Below are 22,381 nucleotides of genomic sequence, written 5' to 3' on the forward strand. Positions count from 1 at the left end.
AGACTTTTCTGAAAATTCACGAAACTCGGAGATATCCTCTAGCAAATAATTTCAGTAATTGCTTGGGAGAAAACTCTGATAATTTTATTGAAGTCATTTGATTGTCATTTGAAGTTCAAATGCACAGCATTCGGAAGAAAATCTTATTCACCCCTGATCTCTCGAACTTCCTTCATTGATTCTTCTCGAGTTGTTTTAAGGGTTTCCCTCGAAATTCTTTCAGCTATTCCTTAAGTGACTACTCCAGAAATTCCTCCAATATTCTTTCAGGGATTTATTCCAAAATGCCTTCGGAAATTACTCCGAAGATTTCATCAGGAATATTTTAAGAATTTATACACAGCAAATAATTTTGTAATATCCAGACGCGTAATTTCTGGCGATGCATCCATTTTTGAACGTAATTTCATTTGGTTACATCGTTCCAGACGCGTAATTTCTGGCGATGCATCCATTTTTGAACGTAATTTCATTTGGTTACATCGTTTTCCAACATTTATCACTTTCACCATGTACACCTTGATTGGCACCAGCAAGTATCAACAAACCCATTCCAGCAGATACCTACAAGTAGTATCATATTTATCTTCTTCATTTTAACTCGGTGAAATAGCCTAGAGGTAAGGGAAATTCCTCACAATCAACGGATCAGTGTACGAATCCATGCCAATATTTTACTTATATATGATTCATTCATCGATCCGGTTCTAGCGATTGCTAGACCCACTTTCAAGCTTCAGCGGCTAATTTGCTGCGTGGGAAGGATGTAATCTTTACACCACTTTTACGACGCGACTGATGTGCAGCGAAAATGATGTGATATCACAAGATTTTTTTTGCTGTGTACCATACTGCCTTCAGGGATTCCTTTTGGGACTCCTTTGAGGATTCCTTCTCGAATTCCTCCAGAATTGCCTTCAATAATTTGTTCCTTTTAATTCCGAGATGCTTTCTGGAATTCCATCCGGAATTCTTGACGAAATTCCTCCCGATCCGATATTCTTTCAAGAATGCCTCCAAGTTCCTTCAGGGACTGATTTTAAGAACCTTTCAGAGATTACTCCTGGATTCTTTCAGGAACTTTTGTTAGGATTCCTCCTGGGTTCTTTCAGAGGTTATTCCTTGAACCCCTCCAGGAGTTTGTTCACGAGTTTCTCCCGGGATTTCTTTCGACATTCCTACCGGAGTATCTTCCAGGATTCCATAAATGATGTCTCCCAGGACTCTTTGATTCCTCTTGTGATTTCTTCCAAATTTCCTCCTAGAAATTCGACCGGATTTTTTATTCTGATACCTCCAGATGAAAAATAAAAAAGTTCATCTAGCTGTGACTTGTGGTGCATCAGAAACACTCAAATTTTCACTGCTACTTGATGAAGTAGTTTCTAGTAATCTACTAATGGTCCGAATTTGAGCAAGATGGGGACAAGGACAAGGACAAGGTTGGTAGAGTACAAAGATGGCCGCCATAATGTCTGCCATTCTTCTTGAACGAAATTTCTCGAGCACAAATCTGGAGATGCATCAAACAAATCGATCTGAAACGGCTACTCGTTGTTTGCTTCCTCGTAGCATTTTCAGTTTGTGCTCGAGAAAATGCGAGGCAAAATGCGATTTGTGGAAAGTGGTTTCTGATGACCTTCACCCTTACCTACTTGGAGTAAGAGCAATTCGACCTAATTATCTGATTTCGCCTAGTTAAGAATGTAAAATGCCTTGTTGGCATTAAGGACAAGGTATTTGGAGTACATAGCTCCAACTTTCTAGAGCGCCGTTTTTTAGAACCGTTGAACGGATTTGGATTAAAATGCATCACGCTAATTGTGCAGTGGTGGCCAATAGCGTGATACATTTTAATCCAAATCCGTTCATCGGTTCTAAAAAACGGTGCTCTGGAAATTTTGAGCAATGTATTCCAAATACCTTGTCCATAAAACATGACAAAAATATGGCGAACAAATTGCATTATTGGCAATTATTGGATACACTACATTTCTGCAAATTTCTATAGTAAGTCGTAATGGGTGTCCAACCATTTGCCCGAATGCCGTTTGGCTGGATGCCATTTGGCCGAACGTCATTTGGCCGAATGCTATCTGGTCGAAAGGCCGTTTGGCCAAATTATGATCAAACCTATTCAGAGGTATGGAAAAACCAGGGATTGGCGGCATGCACCGTGCGGTGCGAAAAAAGCATGTGCTTCACACAATCTCAAGTGCTTGTCTCCCGTTTTGCCGAGTGACAAGAGACGTATGAGTGAGAGCTTTCGTAATTGTGCGAGAGACAACTGCAGCACTAGCTCTACGGCGCAGGGAGTAATGCTCGGTGCTGGGGACTGTGCTTGTCACCAAACAGAAAAAAATCACTTAATAAATTAATTGAAGAGTTTCGGCAAAGTTGTTAAGCTTGTCAAGGGTTGACAAGTGATGGGTCATTTGATTCGAAATTTTTCCAATCATTCGTAATATCAAGCCAAGTGCAAAGCACGGAGACAAGCACCGAGAGAGTGCATACGACAAAGCGTGAGAGACAGGAGAGCTCCAGCACGCGGCAAAGTAAGCGAGCAACACACAACCGATTGCGCGTACTCGTCTTCTTCTAGTTTGTTGTGCTGTCTCGTAGCAGCGTGTGCGGCACGCAAAGAGTTTTGAGTCGCACCCTATCCCTGGGAAAAACTCATCATCAGAATATACAGATCATCAGAAATATTTCCTTCTTTTAATCATAGGCTATTCTTTGTAGTTTTACCATTGAGGAATCAACTGACGCTAAAACTGTGATTTTTATGTCAGAGATTTTTCTCTCTTTGAATTTGAATCATAGGCTGTTCTATCGAGTGACACTGATGTGGAGAACAGTAGCATGCTCGCTCACTTGAGTTCATCATTCATTTTTCGGCCAAGCGGCATTCGGCTACATGGCATTCGGGCCAAATGACCCGAAACCGTCGTAATGTCATTTGACAATCTTTTTTAAATTCCTTCTATCATCATGCTTCGCCTTCCTCGTACAGTATACCCTATACCGTACAGTATAGAGGTGAAATACTGACGATCAAAACGAGATATTGGTTTAATGATATAAGAGATAAAAGATCTGAAAATAATATCTAAAATTTGTTCCTGGAACATCTGGACAATATCAAGATTTGATATTTTAAGATCAAACGAATAGCTCGCTGCTATTCGTTAGATCTTACAGAATCTAAATATGATATGATAATGATGTTCCAGGAGTAAATTTGTGATATTATTTTTAGATCTTTTATCTCTTATAACAATTAAACCTACATCATTTTTTGATTTCCATATAAAATATGCTATTTTGAGCTCTTTTCCTCTACCCGTCTAACTAGTAACGATGAAGTATAGCCTAGGGCCCTAGGATATGCCGAAAAACTTTGCCGAAAACTGCTTAGTGATCCGACACTTGTGACAAAAGCTATTACGTTCAGATCGTCTGATGGTGCTTAACATTTCAAGCCTAACTTTACCAAACACCGTAGCTAACAACGAACGGAGAAAACCGAAGGGAAAGTACGCTGTTCCCATAGCAACTCATACATTGAGCATTTCGGAAACGTGAAAAGTTCGGGTATTTTTTCACAAACCATCCTCAAAGGTACAAGTAGTCCTTAACAAAATTCAGCGCCTAATGTGAAAATCTCTTTTTTGTTTACATATGTTACATACGGTGGTGTTTGGTAAAGTTAGGCTTGATTTAACATGTAAAGGAATAACATCAATAATAAAATCTCAATTTTTGGCCTAAGTTACCAAACGAATATCTATTTTCAAAGCATCGGATCACTTTGCGGTTTTGCGGTCGTTGGCAAAGTTTTTCGGCATATCCTAGGGCCCTAGGCTATACTTCATCGTCATAAGTAAGATCGACAAAAAAAATGAATTTATGAGAAAAATGCAAAAAGTACGTTTTCCCATACTAAATTCTATACACCTTTCAATCACAAATTTTGCACAGTTGTTTTGGACGCTTCCATAAAGGAATCGAAAAAACTTTGGAAATAATAATGTCGTATGGAGGCCATGATAGAGTACTCTATCCGTACTTACGGAAAAAAAAGAGTTCGACTGTTACGATCTATAGAGCAGCTGATTTCGGCACTGCAGTCTTGGGGAATTAAAACGACACTTTGAGATTTTTCCCAACGTTTCGACTCGAGCTAGAGTCTTTTTCAGGGGATACTGTAACACCGACAGTTCTATGTCAACCCAAGCGAAAAACGATTAATCAGCAGGGGATAGACAAAATGATCGGGACAGGCAAAATTTTCACTTTTCAAAAAATGTTCAACTAGCTGTAACTTTTCGAAAAGTACATCAAATATTCTTAATTTTTTTACTGTGAGTTCATCAACTAGTTGTGTATCAGTGGTCCAAATTTAGAAAAGATTGGGCCATTCTCCACAAAGTTATGAAGATTCTTGAAAAAGGTAAAATTATCCGATAGCCAACTTTGAGCTGTTATATCTCCGGATTATATGAACCGATTGAGATGACATTCTGAACATTTATGACTTATATAATGAACTCTGGAAAACATTTGACTTAACTTGAAATTTTTAACAGGAGACAAAATTATAGCGATTTTATTTTTTTCACGATTTTTTAGTAAATTGGTCTATTTTTAATATGCATTCTATTACTTTTTCAATTTATTGGTTGTAATGTTGTTACTTTCCTTCAAAATACATTTATATATAAGTCAATTAGAGGGAAATTAAATGAGCTATAATTTACATCTTGAATTTTGAAACGATGTTGATATTTTGGATAATTTGGTGTTTTATTAGAAAAAAATCTAATCGTTTAATTTTCTTCCGTATTAACAATATTAAGTTAAGTCAATGGTTTTTCATAGCTCATTATATAAGTCATAAATGGTCAAAATTTCATTGCATTCGGTTTATTGAATCCAGAGATATAACAGCTCAAAGTCGGCTATCGGATAATTTTACCTTTTTCAAGAAACTTTATAACTTCGTGGAGAATGGTCCGATCTTTTCTAAATTTGGACCACTGATACACAACTAGTTGATGAACTTACAGTAAAAATTTGAGAATATTCGATGCACTTTTAGAAAAGTTACAGCTAGGTGTACACTTTTTGAAAAGTGAGAATTTTGCCTGTCCCGATCATTTTGTCTATCCCCTGAGAATGTAAGTGAACTATCAGAACATGTAATCCACACAATTAAGATTCCCATAATTACAGTATCCTCTGAAGAAGCCTCTAATACGACTCGAAACGTTGGGAAAAACCTTAAACTATCGTTTTAATCCCCAAGACTGCAGTGCCGAAATTAGTAGCTCTATGGATCGTAACAGTCGAACTCGTTTTATCCGTACTCTATCATGGCCTCCATATGAAATGGATATTTCCGTTGTATAACAGCTAACTTCGGAAATGAAAAAAACTTTGTTCCAAAAAATCTATTTTGTTGACCCAGTCAAATGAACATCTACCTTGAACCGAGTGTACTCGTAGTTTGAATTAAGCATCTAAAACTTCATGAAATAGTCGCCATCTTAACCTTTGAGCCACAATTTTGGATTCAAAGCCACCATCTTGGATATTCTAGACTGTAAACATCCTCTCTACACCAAATATTGCATGGATTTGAAAAACGACTGCAAACTAAAACAAACTGGGTTCTTTTGTAATTCCTACATGATTTCCTTTTAGGATTTCTCCACGAATTCTAAGAATCACCCACAAAATCTTTCCGGGATTTCTTCAGGAACTCCTTCTAGTTTTTTTTACGGATTCTACCCATAGTTCCTTCTTGGATTCATCCAGGATTTTATTTTGAGAATACACTAGCAGTTCCTTCTGTGATTACTCTATAAATTCAGACTTTCTTTCTGGAAACACTCTGAAGAAGTTCTTTTCAAAGATCCTCCAGAAATTCTTTCCGAAATTCCTCAAAGAAGTTCTATCTGTTTTTTTTTCTGGAATTTCTTCCGGGATTCGTTTGGGACTCCTTCTTTGATTTTTCTGGGAATTTCTTCTGTGATTCTACCAGGGATGCCTTCCAGAATTGTTGTAAATCCTGTTGGAATTTATTTGAAATGTTATTCTGAAATTCTTTAAGATATTCTTAGAAAATCCTCCAGAAGTTTATTTTAGAATTCCTCTAGGAATTTTTTTTCGACTTCTTTATGGAATTATATAATATAATGTTTACATCCTTTCAAAGTTCTCACAGAAGTTAAGAAATTATTTTTCATTTTCTTAAGGAATTTCTTCAAGAGATTTTTTTTTGTTTTTTTTTTCAAAAAGTTCTTTCTGATATGACATTTTTCCAGGAAATGCTTCATGGAATCCTGAAAAACATTTTGAAAACATTTCGAATGAAACAGGAGGAATCCCAAACACACTCCTCGAGGAATCCATGAGAAAATTTCTAGAGGAATCTCAGAATGAGCTTCTGGAAGAATCCCGAAAGGAATTCTTGAAGAAATCTCGAGATGAATTCTTACGCAAAATTAACCTTCCGTAACTCACGGGGTTTTCTACCACCGCCAGCATCACGTTAATGTTACGTACAAAAAGCAAGATTTTTTCAACGTGTTGTAAGAATGAATCTCTGGAGGAATCCCGCTTGGTGGAAGTGCGCTTGGTGGAATTCCAGATTGGTCCTCTTCAGAAATAACAAAAAGGCTCAGAAATTTCTCAATTGATCTCCAGAAATAGCTCTCCCAGAAGAAATAAATAAACCACGGGAAGAATCTCATAAGAAGATTCGTGATGAATCCCAGAAGAAACTTCCAAAGTAATGCTACAATTATTTTTTGGAGAAACCCAGGAAGAATTGATGGAGGAATTTCCGAAGGAATTGTTAAAAAAAATCTCAGGAGGAATACCTGGAGAAATCGTGGAAGGATTTTTGTAGGAATCCCGGAACTGCTGGAGGAATACCATAAGAAATTCCTGGAGAAATTTTCTCTGGAGAACCCTGGGAGAAACTCCTGGAATAATTTCGGAAAGACTTCTTGAAGGAATTATAAATAAACTCCTTTAAGAACCTCATGAAGATTCTGACATATATTTGATATGGCAGCCAAAAATCCGTTTCTCGTTCTTATTTTGCCATCTCAGTCAATGAGGAATGGTATACTTGTCCACATTTCAATTTGTCACAATGAAGCCATATTCAATGCAGAGTTACTACCGGAAATCGGTTACTAGAAAAAGCGAGGTTTAGGCAGTAAAATATCACTTCAGTGAAATGTTAATAACTTTATCGAGTCTATTCCGACTTTCTTCTAATCTTCAACGTCTATTGGCCATGACATCTCCTTTGAGTTTCACAGAGCTAGGAATTTATTAGTTGCTTTCCGCGCCACGTAGTGGCAACATTCTGGGTCCATTCAAAGATTTTATTCGCCAAGTACATGTTGTTACGGAGTTATAGCGGTAAGTCTCCCTGCCCAAATGGTCCCAGATCCTAGCTTCCCATAGTTTGAAAATATCAAATTCCGCTGGCTCCCTTATGGGAACTGATTGTGAATTTCTGGCCCACCATCTGTATTGAATGGAGTCTTACACCTATGGTCCGCGCGATAAAAGATTGGGCAGGCTTGTCCTAGACCAAGACACCTCCTTCAACAGCGACAGCAAAACTAGAACCCGTCCACTCTTACCGGGTCCATTAAAAATCGCAAGAAACTAACATACATAACTCCCGCTCCCGTTTCCCTCCCCCATCCCCAAACACACACTTAACGCTAATTAACACTTACATGCGACTTGAATGGTGGCGGGTTGTGTCCGCACAACGCCCCGCGAGGACCGGGCATGGCAATCGCACTTGAACGGTCCCCGGCCGAAGAACTCGTCGACCTGCTCGCGGGTTATGGTAGTGCTAGCCTCCTGCAGCTGCACGCCGGTGTGCGGATCCACATGCGTCTCGTGGGTCGTCAGTGGAGGCTTGTTGCCGCCGCTGCATTTGAACGAGATCTGTTGGCGAGACGGATGGAGAGAAGAAGGAATACAGTTGTAGGGATGAAGAGAATGCAAACAGAATTAAACACGGTCGTCGTGGTCGGTCCGGCCGGCTGGTGCGCAACCGACTAATTAGTCGTGGAACTAATGAGGTTCAAATATTAGCATCGGACTTCACACGAAGGTTAATGTCGCGACAGGGCTGGCTGGGGTGTCATCTTTTCAATGAGTCAGTCACAGTCTTGTTCACTGTTTGGTCATATTGAGGTTATAACCCATAGCTGTCGTCCACAGTCAATGATTATGTATAGTGTTACCGCTACCATCCCTGCAATTGACATCATGAAGAAATAGAAAAAAATAATTCTCAACTCACCTGGAACGCATGTGACGCTTTGCACTGCAGCACCGCCGGTCGGTTTTTAATCACGTACGTACTCTGCGGCTCCACCAGAAATACCGGAAGCAAACTGGTACTATCGCTGCCATCGCCAAAACTTTCAATGTGATCTATGGCATCGCCATCGAATCCATCCGTGTAATCTCCCGAATCTAATCCGTGCCCATTGGCACCGCCACCCTCCTTGCCACCCCCACCACGGCTATCGTTTTCATCCGGATGATCCAGCTCTTGCTCATAATCATAGTCATCGTAGTCGTCGCTGGTTCCGTGTCCCAGCAGCGACGGTTTCACATTGGACACCGAACCCTGTCCAAGGATGCCACCACCTCCTCCTGTTCCACCCCCCAAAAGGTGATGCTGGTTGCCGCTTTCGTTTTGCTTTTTAGCGAATATCACATCGTCCTCGTCACCGAACCTGGTGGGAAGTCCGTGCGAATCCGAGATGTAACCAAAATCTGATGCAGCATCCTTCTGGTGGTGGTGCTGCTGCTGTCTCAATTGTCGCTCTTTATTCACTTTGGAGCCAATTACCGGGCTCAGCGAGAGAGCGATAATAAATAATTGAAACAGCGTAACTTTATTTATGCTCATGTTATCTGCCTTTGGCCCTTGGCACACTGGTCTGGTATAGGTAGGATACAGACAGAGTTCAAGTGGGAGATCTAAGGTCTGCCGTTTGCCAGCAGACTCGGTGGCTTCATTCACTCAGCGGTCGCGAGGGGTTGCCTCCCACTAGGATGCACGTGTACCCGGCGTACGTGTGTTCCGGATCAGTGAGGACCAGAAAAAAAAAACGCTAGTTGTCGTCTCTCGCGAGGCAGAGGAACTAACTTTTAGAAGCTATTGTACGACAGAGTACAATCTCAGTTCACGGGTATAACAATACATCAATGTGGAGTAAGCGTACATGGCAGTAGCAGTAGCAGCAGCGAAAACCGTAACCGCCTGTAATCGCTGTTGTGTAGGTATGTGTGGTTTGGTGTGGCTGCAACAGACAGGACTACGTTACGCGGTTCTCCCGGCTGCTTGGTTGTCAGTCTTGTGCACCGTTCAGCAGGAACTTGATGGGTGGCGGTGGCGAAGCTTTGTCTCCACGCTGCTGGCACTGTGTGTGGCTGGCGGTGGTGATGGGTCGCTGTTGGCGTGTCGATCAACTTTCCGGTACTTGTACGTACGAACGAGCAAGCACAGCTTTCCTGTGGGTTATAGAATAATGGAAATTGAATTAATTGACATGTGTGTAACAGTATGTTATGGAGAATGAGGGTTTTGGGTATGTAGTGTGATGGGTTGTTTGGTAACTGGTTGAAAAGTGTTTGCTTTTTTTCGGAATGATTAAAAAATTGAATCCATGTTAGTTTTTTTTTCACAAGAGCTTGCACTGGAAACGTTCAAATCAAGGTTCAAATTGAATATTTTGTACAAAAATATTCAACATAATTTTGAAAATCAATATTAATAAAACCTGAAATATCATGCTTGAGATTTTTCCCACGCGATTTTTTGACAAGTCCCTATATCACTGCCGATCAAAATATAGAGTACACCGGGGCAAGATGAAACGCTAAGTTTTGAAAATGATTCCTATACATTTTGAATTTCTTTCACCAAAAGAATGTATTACTCAAAAACTGTATGGCATTCAAATGGTTTATACTGCCTATGATCGCATACACAAGTTTGCAAAATAAAACGAAAGTCGTGAACTTCTGTCAACGACCAAAATTTTTGAAGCACAATTTAGTGCTGATTTCAAAACCGACCTTCAAAAAATTTAAAGTAGAACAGTTTTTGAGTTATAGCTCAATATCGAGTTTTGCAACTTTTCAAAATATGTAATTTACTAAAATTCAAATATATTGCGTTTTGTTTAACCAATTTTAAATCTATTTCCATAAATTAAAAGCTGAATGCAATACCATTCGATCATCTGAATACAGGTTTTACGTCAGATTAATGAAATTCAAGATATGTATTCGCGAGTTTTACAGACGATCTTCTTAAATTTTAGCAAAATACCCAAAAAATTTTGAAGAAATGTATTTTTTTCAATAAGAAAAAACCAAGTTAAAAATTCTTTCTCGACGTTTATTTGACATATCATATGTAGGCGAGTTACAGTAAAAATTTCAGCTCAATCGGAGCATTGATTACGGATAATGAGATGTTTGAAGTGAGCGACTTTGCTTAAAAATAGAACAAAAGTCAATTTCAAATCATCAACCTTGTATGGAAAGTCGAAAAAATTTCCGCTCTTCTGTAATTTTTTTCTTTCGCGTTTTCGAACTCAGCGCATGATTCTACACCAAAAATGATCATCAGCTTACCGAGTTCAAAAATGCTGTAAACTAGTGATATCAGTCCCATATTTGCTGGGTTTCCTATTCATATGGGACAGTTACGCGATCATAGACAGTATAATGATTGAATAACATCATGTAAACCCACTGTTTTATCTTTTTCACCGTTTTCAACTTGCCCCGGTGTACCTTACATGGGTTTACAAATGTTGTTTGTTTTGTTTCTTGGTGTACTTCAGCGAAATATTTGGAATTTTATGATAGAAAAACATCAAATCTAGCATATACAATAATGATCAGGACCAATCCTTAATTTAGGTAGACTCTTAGTGAAGAGCAAGGGTTCGATCAAATTTGTATGTTCCATACACATTTCAAGACTTTTGTATGGACAAAAGTCTACGTGTGGGTCTGGATGCCTGCGAAGTATTTTCAATTTCGTCATTAGGGTTACCAATTTTAATACAGTGTATTTAAAAACATTAAAGTTGTCACAAACTAAAAATTTTCAAAAAAATATAACTCTTGAACCAGTTGGTCGATTGTTTTTTTAGAGTTGAAGAAGCTCCGGATTAGATCCTGAATTGATTATCAATTTTGTGGAAGAATATTTGATGGAATGTCCTGATGGATTCTTGGATGAAACCCTAGTCAATTTTATAAACTTTCAGAATCCTGAAAAAAAAAATCACTGGAAGAATTCTGAGAAAATCCGCGAGAACACTCGCGTGGAAAACTCTAAAGGATTAATAATTAAAGACATTTCCAGCTCATTGCACGAATCGCGTATACGCGACGTTTTTCAGTTCGAATGAAATTTTGCTCATGTATGATGCAATATCCATCGCGTATCTATGTTGTCACACAACTTCAATTTTCCAAAAACCTTACCTTAGTTTTTTTTTTATTATTATTTTTCTATAGAAATCTGACTTTCAATCGCATATTTTACCAAGTAGCCCAGAATAGTCAAGTGCTTTTAACTATTGTTTTCTTGAAATTTTATTTTTTATTGATTTTTATATCAATGAGAAAAATATATATTATTGTTTACCATACTAAAATTGAAGCGAATAAAAAGGGGTTTTATATGTTAAGGGTCGAGAAAAAAATGCTTTTTTATTCTTTTATCTTTAAGTGTGGGTTCTTAAGAACGCTCACATGCAGCAAACATTTAAGCTCTCTACAGATAAATAATAAAGCCATTGAAATGAATCAACAAAAAACTTACAATTTGAAAAATACCAAGTCAAATATGGCATATTTTTTCGTGTTTTGGGCAGGAAAAACACCTACAGCAATATAACAATGAAAAATGGTGATTTTTGTTTCATTAATGTCTTCGAAAAAAAAAAATCTTAAAGTTTCTACGAGGAAGAAACATTTCTTGCAAAAAGTTTCATCACTCAAAGCGGGACACCCGGTGACACTAACCTTACGACCACAAGGGTCTACAATAAGGTACAGTCGATGGAGTACCAGATGTATATGTAGTGAGCTGGCAATGATATAGTGCAAACTGCGTGGGCATTATAATTTCTTGCCCAATTTGAGGCTGCTTGTGTAAAACCTTGGTTTTCTGTGTGGTTCATACAATATGGCCAGACTCTCACTTTTTTTGTCACATTGCTCGTTGACTCGCCAAGGAGGGTCGTCGGATTTCTTAAGAAATTCTCAGGGTAACTCTGATTTCACCTCAAAATTTCCAAATTTCTTCAATGAACTGTTTGTTTCCCCTCCTAAACGAATTCCAACAAAACAAACAACACAATTTTCCGACAAAAGTAAAAATCCAAATTTGTGTCAGTTTAATAAACAGTTTTATCACTACATCTTGAAAGAATCGCCATTATTTAAAGAAGGAAAAACATTAAAAATAAAATTTAAAAAAATCGAAACGTCTATTAACCTGAATCTAATCGTTTATTTGACCCTATATCGAGGAAGCAATATAATAATAATAATGACTAAAATGAAGAGTAATCTATTGTGTACAAATAATCGACATTTGAGGGGGTTAGAAAGAAAGAGACGTAAGCGACAAAAAAACAATTTCGAGTAAATAAGGTTTAAAGTTTTTCACCAACTTTTTATTCCATACATAATGTATGGATTTTCAAAATCGACCCAATTTTCTCTGATATATTGTAATTTTTCGAACCATCACAAAAATAATCCTAAAAAAGTTCCTGAAAGCTTGAAATCTTAAAAAAAAAATCGATATGCTAAACTCAAAATCGATAAAATGGTCACATACACCCCTTTGCATCTAGGCCTCTCATTTGTGATTTCCGATTATCAGGGACGTCATTACATCTAACCAGAAAATTCCAGATTGATAAAAATATAAAAAGATGTATGAAACTATTTTTTGGAGCTATTGTTTGGCTGCTGCGCAGTTTTACAAGTAGCATCATGGTCAGCCTGAAATAAAACAGGAATAAACTTACATACCCTTGTCCCATTGTTTCCTATTGAAAATGGTTTGGATCAGTCCAGCAGTTCCGGAGTTATGGTCATATAGGTGTTCCAGACCGGTACCACTGGAAGGGGCCAGACATGAAAATCAAATATACTATATTAACAATATACGTCACTCTTACGATTTTTTGGCGACACCTTTTTAGTGAATGTGGCGCCACCAAGCGTCAGAAGAGGTACTACTACACACTAAATGCATGCGCTATCCGAATGACGTTTATTCTGTCGAACTGTCATTGCATGATGGGGATGCCCATTTCTTCTGAAATAATCGATTAACATTAATCGATTTTTTTTCAACTACTCAAATTAGAACAAATTTAATGCTCTCTTCTTAAACAATTTTTGGCGTATATTATCGTTGCAGCACCAAATCGAAGTCGCGACTCGCGGGACATGCGAAATAACTTTAAACTGATAAACGTACATAACAGACTAAACACAGAAGACCCTAAACGAGCTTTCCGTTAGCGAGTTATGAACGGTATTTTCTCCGGAAATTACACAAGAATTTCCTTGTGGAATCTCTTAAAGAATTGCACCCTGGATTGTTTTTCTCCAAGATTCCTATAGAAGCTCTTGGGGGATTCCTCCTAGAAATAATTCTGGAATTATTTCAGGAACTCCTTTCGGGATTGCTTAGGGAGAGCGTTCCAGCGTTCCTCCTTCATCCTCCAACATTTATTTTTATCAAATTTCTCCTGCAGTTTTGAAAAAAATCCTCCAGATGTTCGTTCTGGTTTTTTTTTTTCAAAAGTTCCTTCTGGGATTACATATCTCCATGAATAAAACGCAATCAGCACTGAAACAACTCCTGGTATTTCTTGGAAAATTTTGGAGGAATTCAAGAAGGAACTCCGGGAGGTATTCGTAAAAAAAACTCCTGAGGGAATCGTTGAAGGAGCTTCTACAGGAATCCAAGAAAGACTCCAAGATACTCCTATTAGGAAATCTTACAAGGAACTTCTTAACAAATCCAAGAAGAGAGTTCTTGAGGATTCCTAGAATTAATTCTTGAAGGAACAGCAGAAGAAATTGCTGAAGTTATTTCTGTAGGAACTCCTGGGGGTCCCTCGAAGAACCTCTGGAGAAATTTCAGAAAAAAAAACTTTAAATCAATCTCTGAATTCACTTTTGGATGAATTTCAAAAAGAACTCCTGAATGAATCTCTGAAAAAAAAAACTCTAGGAGGAAACCAAGGGGAATGACATATCCTTTTTCTAATTGAAAAATCCGCATTTATCCGTTCCTAACTGTCGCTAACCGCTGCTAACTGAGCCACAGGCGCAAGAATACCGATTAGTCCGGAATAAAACTATCAGTATTCGAATAAACTCACAGTTCACTTCGGAAGAACAACGAAATTAATCGAAATTAAATATTTCCATTCTCAGGTCCGGCCCCGGAACTCATTTTTTGTAAGCACGGAATGGATGCAATGTCTTGCACTTCTCGTGCTTATAGTAGGTATCATACGTGCGTATCTACAATGATCGATTTCTCTTCATCGACTTTCTCTTTGGTTAATAAATTGACCAGCAAATCATTTTCGGCTGTTTTTGTTGTTTTAGATGCTAGTTCTAGTAGTCCTATTCTATTCTATTCTATTCTATTCTAGTGCTTGCACAGCCAGTATTGAAAAGCATCCTGGAAATATCAAAATTTCTTCTGATATTTTCTTGTCAGCATTAATATTTGCAGCATATCATAGATGTGATACAAATATTAAAATGGCCAGGCCCACTGTGCAGACTATTGGATTGAAAGATAATTCAAAAATATAAGGCAATCAGGTTATCCACTTATGAATGACATGATTGACAAACCTTTTTGAATTGAATGAAGGAAGAAACGGGGACAACCGTACCAACCGTTTCTGTGTAGGGGAATGATTTTTGAACATGAGATCGTTGGGAGTGATGCAGCTAAGAAGGTTATTGCACACTCCGTTATAGTTGGGGTCTCTTCTCCTGGGATGGGACACAGGCATTTGTCCATATGTCCTGGCTTTAAAGCCTAAGCTTAAGCGCCATCTGGCGCTGGCAATTACAGCAACTATCACAATGCCCCCATTTTGTTTCGCTTGCAATATGTCATTTGACATATGTACATTTTTTGTTATCATAAGCCTATGCTCAAAATGAAACAAGATATTACTGCGGATAGTCTGAAGCTTCAAAGATGCTGCTAAAATGCTAACAAGTTTTTTTTTTCAAATTATGCTTCAAATCGACACTCATAGGACAAACTGTACAAATATGATGGAAGAATAATTAAAAGATATGACTGATGATAAATCGACTGATTTGGTGGAATTGATTATGTTTGGCTACGCAGTCATTTATTGAACAAACGACGTTCTTTATTTGCCCGACGTTTCGACACGGGGATTGTGTCTTCCTCAGGGGGTAAATATTTGTGTCGTTATTTGTCCTATGTTTAGTCGAACTATAACTGTCGGGTTTAGCGAATTTTGGTACATGACTTTGAAATTTCTAATTTTTTTTTTTTTTTTTCCCGCACAACTTGTACTGCTCAATGGCGCAATCTTTCTAATTTCTAGTCCTTCTTTCTTCTATCCTACGGACTGGTTAACGTGCCCTATCGGTGTTATTGATTCCCTCTCATCTATGCTATCGTTTCTCGGTGTCTTACGCTCCCTTCTGCTTTTTATGTCGTGCAACACTGCTGCGTATGTCGTACTCAGTCTGTCTATGTCGGTTCGTTTATTAACTGTGTTGTCGGTGTTCGTGATGTGACACATCTCTAAAAATGGAAGTGTGGATTGTTTGTAGCTATGGTCAATAATTTGTGTGTGTTCTAAATCGAATCGGTGATCTTGTTCTATACAATGTTGTATTAGTGCTGTGGTTGTTTCTATCAGTGATGCCTTGGCTATTTCTGTGTTAGTATTGTTATCATTTATCAGTTTATCTAACCTATTAACATTCGATCGGTGCCCTGCTAGTCTTTTTCGTAGTGTGTTTGTGGTCATACCGATGTAGCTACATTCACAGTTACTACATGGTATTCTGTATACTGCATTACTAACATCATCTCTGTTAACTGGATGCTTGACTAGTGTGTGGAGGCTTTTGACTACTCGGTTCTGTTTTGTTGTTATTGCCAAGTTGGGATAATCTTTGGCTAATATTTTTATAATTTTCTGGGAAAGTGAAGGTATGTACGGTATTGCCCTATATGTTTTTAAACTATTTGTCGTTTCAGATTGTTCTGCTGCAGGATTTGTGGTGCTGGAGTGATTGGAGATGACGTTATGTGGAGATGGTGTTTGGTTCGCATGATTCACATCAGAAGATGCATTTGGATGGTGGCAGAGTGGTTCGGTTTGTTGCTGCATCTGATTTGAGGTGATTGGTGATTCGATTGGTGTGGATTCGTTGGCTACCAGGTTGGATGGATTGTGATCCGGTCGGTTCTGATTGTTCTCGGTGATTTCGGTCAGTGCGGGTGGTGTGGCTGCGATTGGTGGGCTGGGAGGCTGGCATGATGGTCGGCTTTGGGTGATTTCGATCATTGTGGGAGGTGTGGGTACGGCTGGCAGAATGGCTGGTGGGGTGGGCGGCTGGCGAGATGGTCGGCTTTGGGTGTCCTACAGGACAGCTAAGGAGTTAACCACGAACAACGCGATTTGTCCCAGGATCTACGGCCAGCCGAAGGCGCATAAGCAGAACCTGCCGCTTCGACCTGTCACTCCCAACGTAACAGCCCCGACATACAAACTCGCCAAATACGTAGCCAACATCCTCCAGAGCTCGATACACAGTCCCTACAACACGGCCAGCTCATTTGAGTTCTGCGACGAAGTGAATAACATCACACTTCCAGAAGGATATGTAATGATTTCTCTGGATGTGACGTCTCTTTTCACAAACGTACCGCGGCACCTGGTCACAAAAAACATCATTCACCGGTGGAATGAGGTTGATACCCGTATCAATCTGGATCTGTTTTTGGAGATCGTCGAGTACTGTATGGAGGCCAGTTATTTCTGCTTTGAAGGGCAGTATTACAAACAGACATTCGGGACGGCTATGGGAAGCCCGCTGTCGCCAATTGCGGCGGACATTGTACTGGATGCAGTCATCGCTCAAGCTATGAGATCTCTACCGTTCGAGATAACAATATTCAGGAAATACGTGGACGATATATTCATGGCGATACCACGGAACACCGAGCAACAAGTCCTGCAAGCATTCAACAATGTGGAACCGAGAATTCAGTTTACCATTGAAGCCGAGAAAGACCAAAAACTGGCGTTTCTAGACGTGACGGTAATCAGAAACCCAGACCAAACCCTAACCACGGAGTGGTATGCAAAACCGATAGCATCAGGGCGCATGCTTAACTACAAATCCCACCACCAACTCAAACACAAGATGAACGTAGCCAAGAACTTCATCCACAGGGTCTGGTACCTCACCCGAAATAAGTCCACAGAGGAAATAGTGAACATCATCCACCGACATCTCCAGCTGAATGACTACCCCAAACAATTAATCAATCGATTAATCAACCTGTATGAGAACCAAAAACAGTCACCTACACCACCCACACTGACTGAAATCACCGAAGACCTGCAAAGCCGACCATCTCGCCAGCCGCCCACCCCACCAGCCATTCTGCCAGCCGTACCCATACCACCTACAATGATCGTAATCACCGAGGACACCCAAAGCCGACCATCTCGCCAGCCGCCCACCCCACCAGCCATTCTGCCAGCCGTACCCACACCTCCCACAATGATCGAAATCACCCAAAGCCGACCATCATGCCAGCCTCCCAGCCCACCAATCGCAGCCACACCACCCGCACTGACCGAAATCACCGAGAACAATCAGAACCGACCGGATCACAATCCATCCAACCTGGTAGCCAACGAATCCACACCAATCGAATCACCAATCACCTCAAATCAGATGCAGCAACAAACCGAACCACTCTGCCACCATCCAAATGCATCTTCTGATGTGAATCATGCGAACCAAACACCATCTCCACATAACGTCATCTCCAATCACTCCAGCACCACAAATCCTGCAGCAGAACAATCTGAAACGACAAATAGTTTAAAAACATATAGGGCAATACCGTACATACCTTCACTTTCCCAGAAAATTATAAAAATATTAGCCAAAGATTATCCCAACTTGGCAATAACAACAAAACAGAACCGAGTAGTCAAAAGCCTCCACACACTAGTCAAGCATCCAGTTAACAGAGATGATGTTAGTAATGCAGTATACAGAATACCATGTAGTAACTGTGAATGTAGCTACATCGGTATGACCACAAACACACTACGAAAAAGACTAGCAGGGCACCGATCGAATGTTAATAGGTTAGATAAACTGATAAATGATAACAATACTAACACAGAAATAGCCAAGGCATCACTGATAGAAACAACCACAGCACTAATACAACATTGTATAGAACAAGATCACCGATTCGATTTAGAACACACACAAATTATTGACCATAGCTACAAACAATCCACACTTCCATTTTTAGAGATGTGTCACATCACGAACACCGACAACACAGTTAATAAACGAACCGACATAGACAGACTGAGTACGACATACGCAGCAGTGTTGCACGACATAAAAAGCAGAAGGGAGCGTAAGACACCGAGAAACGATAGCATAGATGAGAGGGAATCAATAACACCGATAGGGCACGTTAACCAGTCCGTAGGATAGAAGAAAGAAGGACTAGAAATTAGAAAGATTGCGCCATTGAGCAGTACAAGTTGTGCGGGAAAAAAAAAAAATTAGAAATTTCAAAGTCATGTACCAAAATTCGCTAAACCCGACAGTTATAGTTCGACTAAACATAGGACAAATAACGACACAAATATTTACCCCCTGAGGAAGACACAATCCCCGTGTCGAAACGTCGGGCAAATAAAGAACGTCGTTTGTTCAATAAATGACTGCGTAGCCAAACATAATCAATTAAAAGATATGTATACATATAAGTGAATCCAAACTATTACCTATTGTAAAAGTCTGATATAATAAAATATCAAAAACAGAAACCAATACAGCTCAATTTACTTTTAATAAAATGTTTGATTTATTAGAAAAAAAAATAGCATAGCATCAAAGATAACAAGGAAAGATAAAAAAAATCAGCGTACAAAAATGTTTTAAGCACCAAGATGACCGCATCAAAAGAAAATTTATCATTTCTAAGCTTTCACAATAGAATAATAGCATGAAACGAACTCACCAATCTCGATGTTCATCCCTCAATTGCTCTGTTGCTAGTGGCGTCTCAAACACTTCAAAAACACTTTTCTCGTCCTAGAGAACAAAATGAAAACGAACTAGCGACTGATTGTCACCATCAGCCAATTTCCTTAGGAACCGATTTTTCAACACGAATTTGACCACCCCATTCACCGATCTACACACACCAACGGTTCAGAATGAGATAATTTATTTGGTACATAAACCAAGTTTTCCACACATTTTCATTGAATTTTCGATGATTTTCTTCGTTTGCTACAGTTCCGTAAATCTTAAACTGACCAAAGAATCTTCACGGCTAAACGCACGACCTACGAGTACTAACCCCAGATCTGCCAGTTTGACACTACGGGACGCGACGAAGAGAAAAGTAACAAAACGACGACCGATTCCAACGGAAACATTGTTACCGTAAAAAAATCACTTGCCAACGGTGGCCACTTGTCGGTGTGTTTCAAACCGTTCAATCATTGTTTTCTTCGGAGAATCAATTTCCCCAAAAACTCTTCTTCCACTTTTATGCACTTCGCCGGATGTTACTGGAAAGCTTCACCTTCAACTCATGTTAGCACCATCCAAATAGAAATTCGCACAACATTGAATTATCTAATTTTTATACAAATAAATTTTTACACAAATTCTCGGCCGAATCTAAAATCCGCGGAAGTGAAAAAACGTGACAGTAAACCAAAAACTCAACCGTCCGCGAGCGCCGCCTACCGCGATCTTCTAGATGCTAGTTCTAGTAGTCCTTTACTGAAACACGCCCAGAGATCATCCGAATATTGGTCGTATTTCCCGGAATAATCCGAAGGGAAAATCGATGAAGAGAAATCGATCATTGTAGATACACCTGTATGATACTAAACGCCAGACTTGGTTGGTGATCTTCCAGATTTTTTGTAAGCTATCCAATCCGATGTATGTATGTCAGCGTGGACATTAAGAAAGATGACATTAAAAGCCATTGTCAAAGGAAAATAGCAACCACCGGGGCAACATATAAGTTAATTTTGTTGGAGTAAAGTAGTAACTGCCTCCTTGTACTATAATAACGATGAATGATGATGACTGATGAGATCTGTCTGAGTGTGTTTGTGTACGAGTACCGACGAAGCATATTGCTGAATTCAGGCCAAACATTTCAATAGGTTCTATCTGCATTTGAGAGGCTCTCTTTGTTCACTTTCTCTTTCAATTATTGCAATGTAATGATACACTTTTCAACTATTTTTATACAGTACAAATCAAATGACGATTGTTTTTACCATCGTTCAATGCAAGGAGATAATCATGAAACAAATAAACAGCTGAGATATTAACAAAAGAGAGAGAAACCAAAGAGAGCCTCTCTTCTGCAGATAGGACCTTTAGACATGTTTGGCCTGAATTGTGTTGATTGTTTTGTTTTTATCATTAGTCCGTACTACCCCGTTGGCAATTAAACAAATGTAAAAACGCACTCTGAGAGTTAATCAATTTCTTCTTGGTTACGCGAATCCCGGGACGGTACACGCTATGTCTGAATCAGCAGATTATAAAAATTGAATGTTCATCGGGTTTCTTTCCATAAAACATCAGTATTCAAGCTATATTTTCATTTGCAGAAGGTTTCAAAATATTCTATCGGTGAAAATTTGTCCATACATTTTGTATGGGAGAGAATTTGACCGAAAATGATGATTTCAAGTAAATTTGTATGAAAAACGGTCAAAAAGATGGAAAAATCAAAATTTCACCGATAGAATATTTTAAAATGAAAATATAGCTTGAATACTGATGTTTTATGGAAAGAAACCCGATGTACATTCAATTTTTATAATCTGCTGGTTCAGACATAGCGTGCGGTAGTGATGTGATAGATCGGTTGGAATTATAACTGTGTCCACTGCGAAGCCAAGTTCAACAAATTTTGAGGGTGAAAATTTTAAATTTCGAAGTTAAACGATTTCGATGACATTACAATGAGGGAGCATTCAAATTCTTCTACAGATATTGAGTATTTTACAGCTAAGTAGACTATTTATATTCGTAGATGTCATCTAATGAAATATTATTTTGTTGGTGTACCTACATATATTGTAAATCGATTATTTATTATTCGATTATTTGGGAACAAAAAACTTCGACATCCCTAACATCTTTTTTCGAGAAATGTCACCTTGCACGGTAAACTAAAATTAATCAAAATTCAATTATTGACTTTTTCTGACAACATGTGGTGCTGTAATCATTCGTAAACGGCGTCTCCATGTCGTTGTATGTGAAAACACGAAGTGACCTATATTGTTAATATAGTATATTTGTGAAAATGCAACAAACCCATACATGCGGCACATCAAATTGCGGCATTCTCGATAAGAAGCAGTCAACTGAGAGGTCTGATATTTGTCTGTTTTGTCGTTAACATAAGTTCCCCAAATCGATGATGGAAGTTACCTAGAAGAAACCCCTCAAATAAACCTGGGAGAAATTCTGGAAGGTATCTTGAAAAAAATCCACAAAAATCCTGGCCCTAAAATGCCCGAAAGAACTTCGGGAGCAACCCAAGAAAGTTATCTCTAAAAGAGTAACCAGCAGAGTTTCTGGAAAAATCCTGGAGGAATCCCAGGGGACATCTAAAAAGACATTCCGAAAGAGGTTTTAGGGGAGAAACCCGAAATGATTTCTGAAGAAATCATTCGAAGAATCTCGAAAAAAATCTGAAGAAAAATTCAACAGGAATCTCGGTAGGAAAACCTTAATCAATACCGGAAGGAATTCCAGAAGAAATTTCCAAAAGAATCCTGAAGAAGCCCTTGAAAGAATCTCGAAAGAATTCCGGGAAGAGTCCTTGAAGGAAACAGAGGAATAATTATCCAAGTAAGAATCTCAAGAATTCTAGAGGAATCCCAGGAGAAATCCCTAAAGGTATTATTGAAGTAATGTCAAGGTGAACTAATGCAAAAAT

At 38.9% G+C, this 22,381-nt stretch overlaps 1 protein-coding gene across 1 annotated transcript in view; it reads right to left on the reverse strand.

Annotated features, from left to right (window-relative positions):
- The window catches only part of LOC109398676 (netrin receptor unc-5), a 611,474-nt gene that overhangs the window by 584,177 nt on the left and 4,916 nt on the right, over positions 1-22,381 (reverse strand). The window contains exons 2-3 of the mRNA XM_062850694.1: positions 8,345-9,567; positions 7,767-7,983 (exon numbers count right to left, since the gene is read on the reverse strand). Coding sequence (XP_062706678.1) covers positions 7,767-7,983; positions 8,345-8,962 — 835 coding nt within the window. The 5' untranslated portion in view covers positions 8,963-9,567. The remainder of the gene's footprint in view (positions 1-7,766; positions 7,984-8,344; positions 9,568-22,381) is intronic.

This window comes from Aedes albopictus, chromosome 2 (assembly GCF_035046485.1).
Source record: "Aedes albopictus strain Foshan chromosome 2, AalbF5, whole genome shotgun sequence".
Lineage (NCBI taxonomy): Eukaryota > Metazoa > Arthropoda > Insecta > Diptera > Culicidae > Aedes > Aedes albopictus.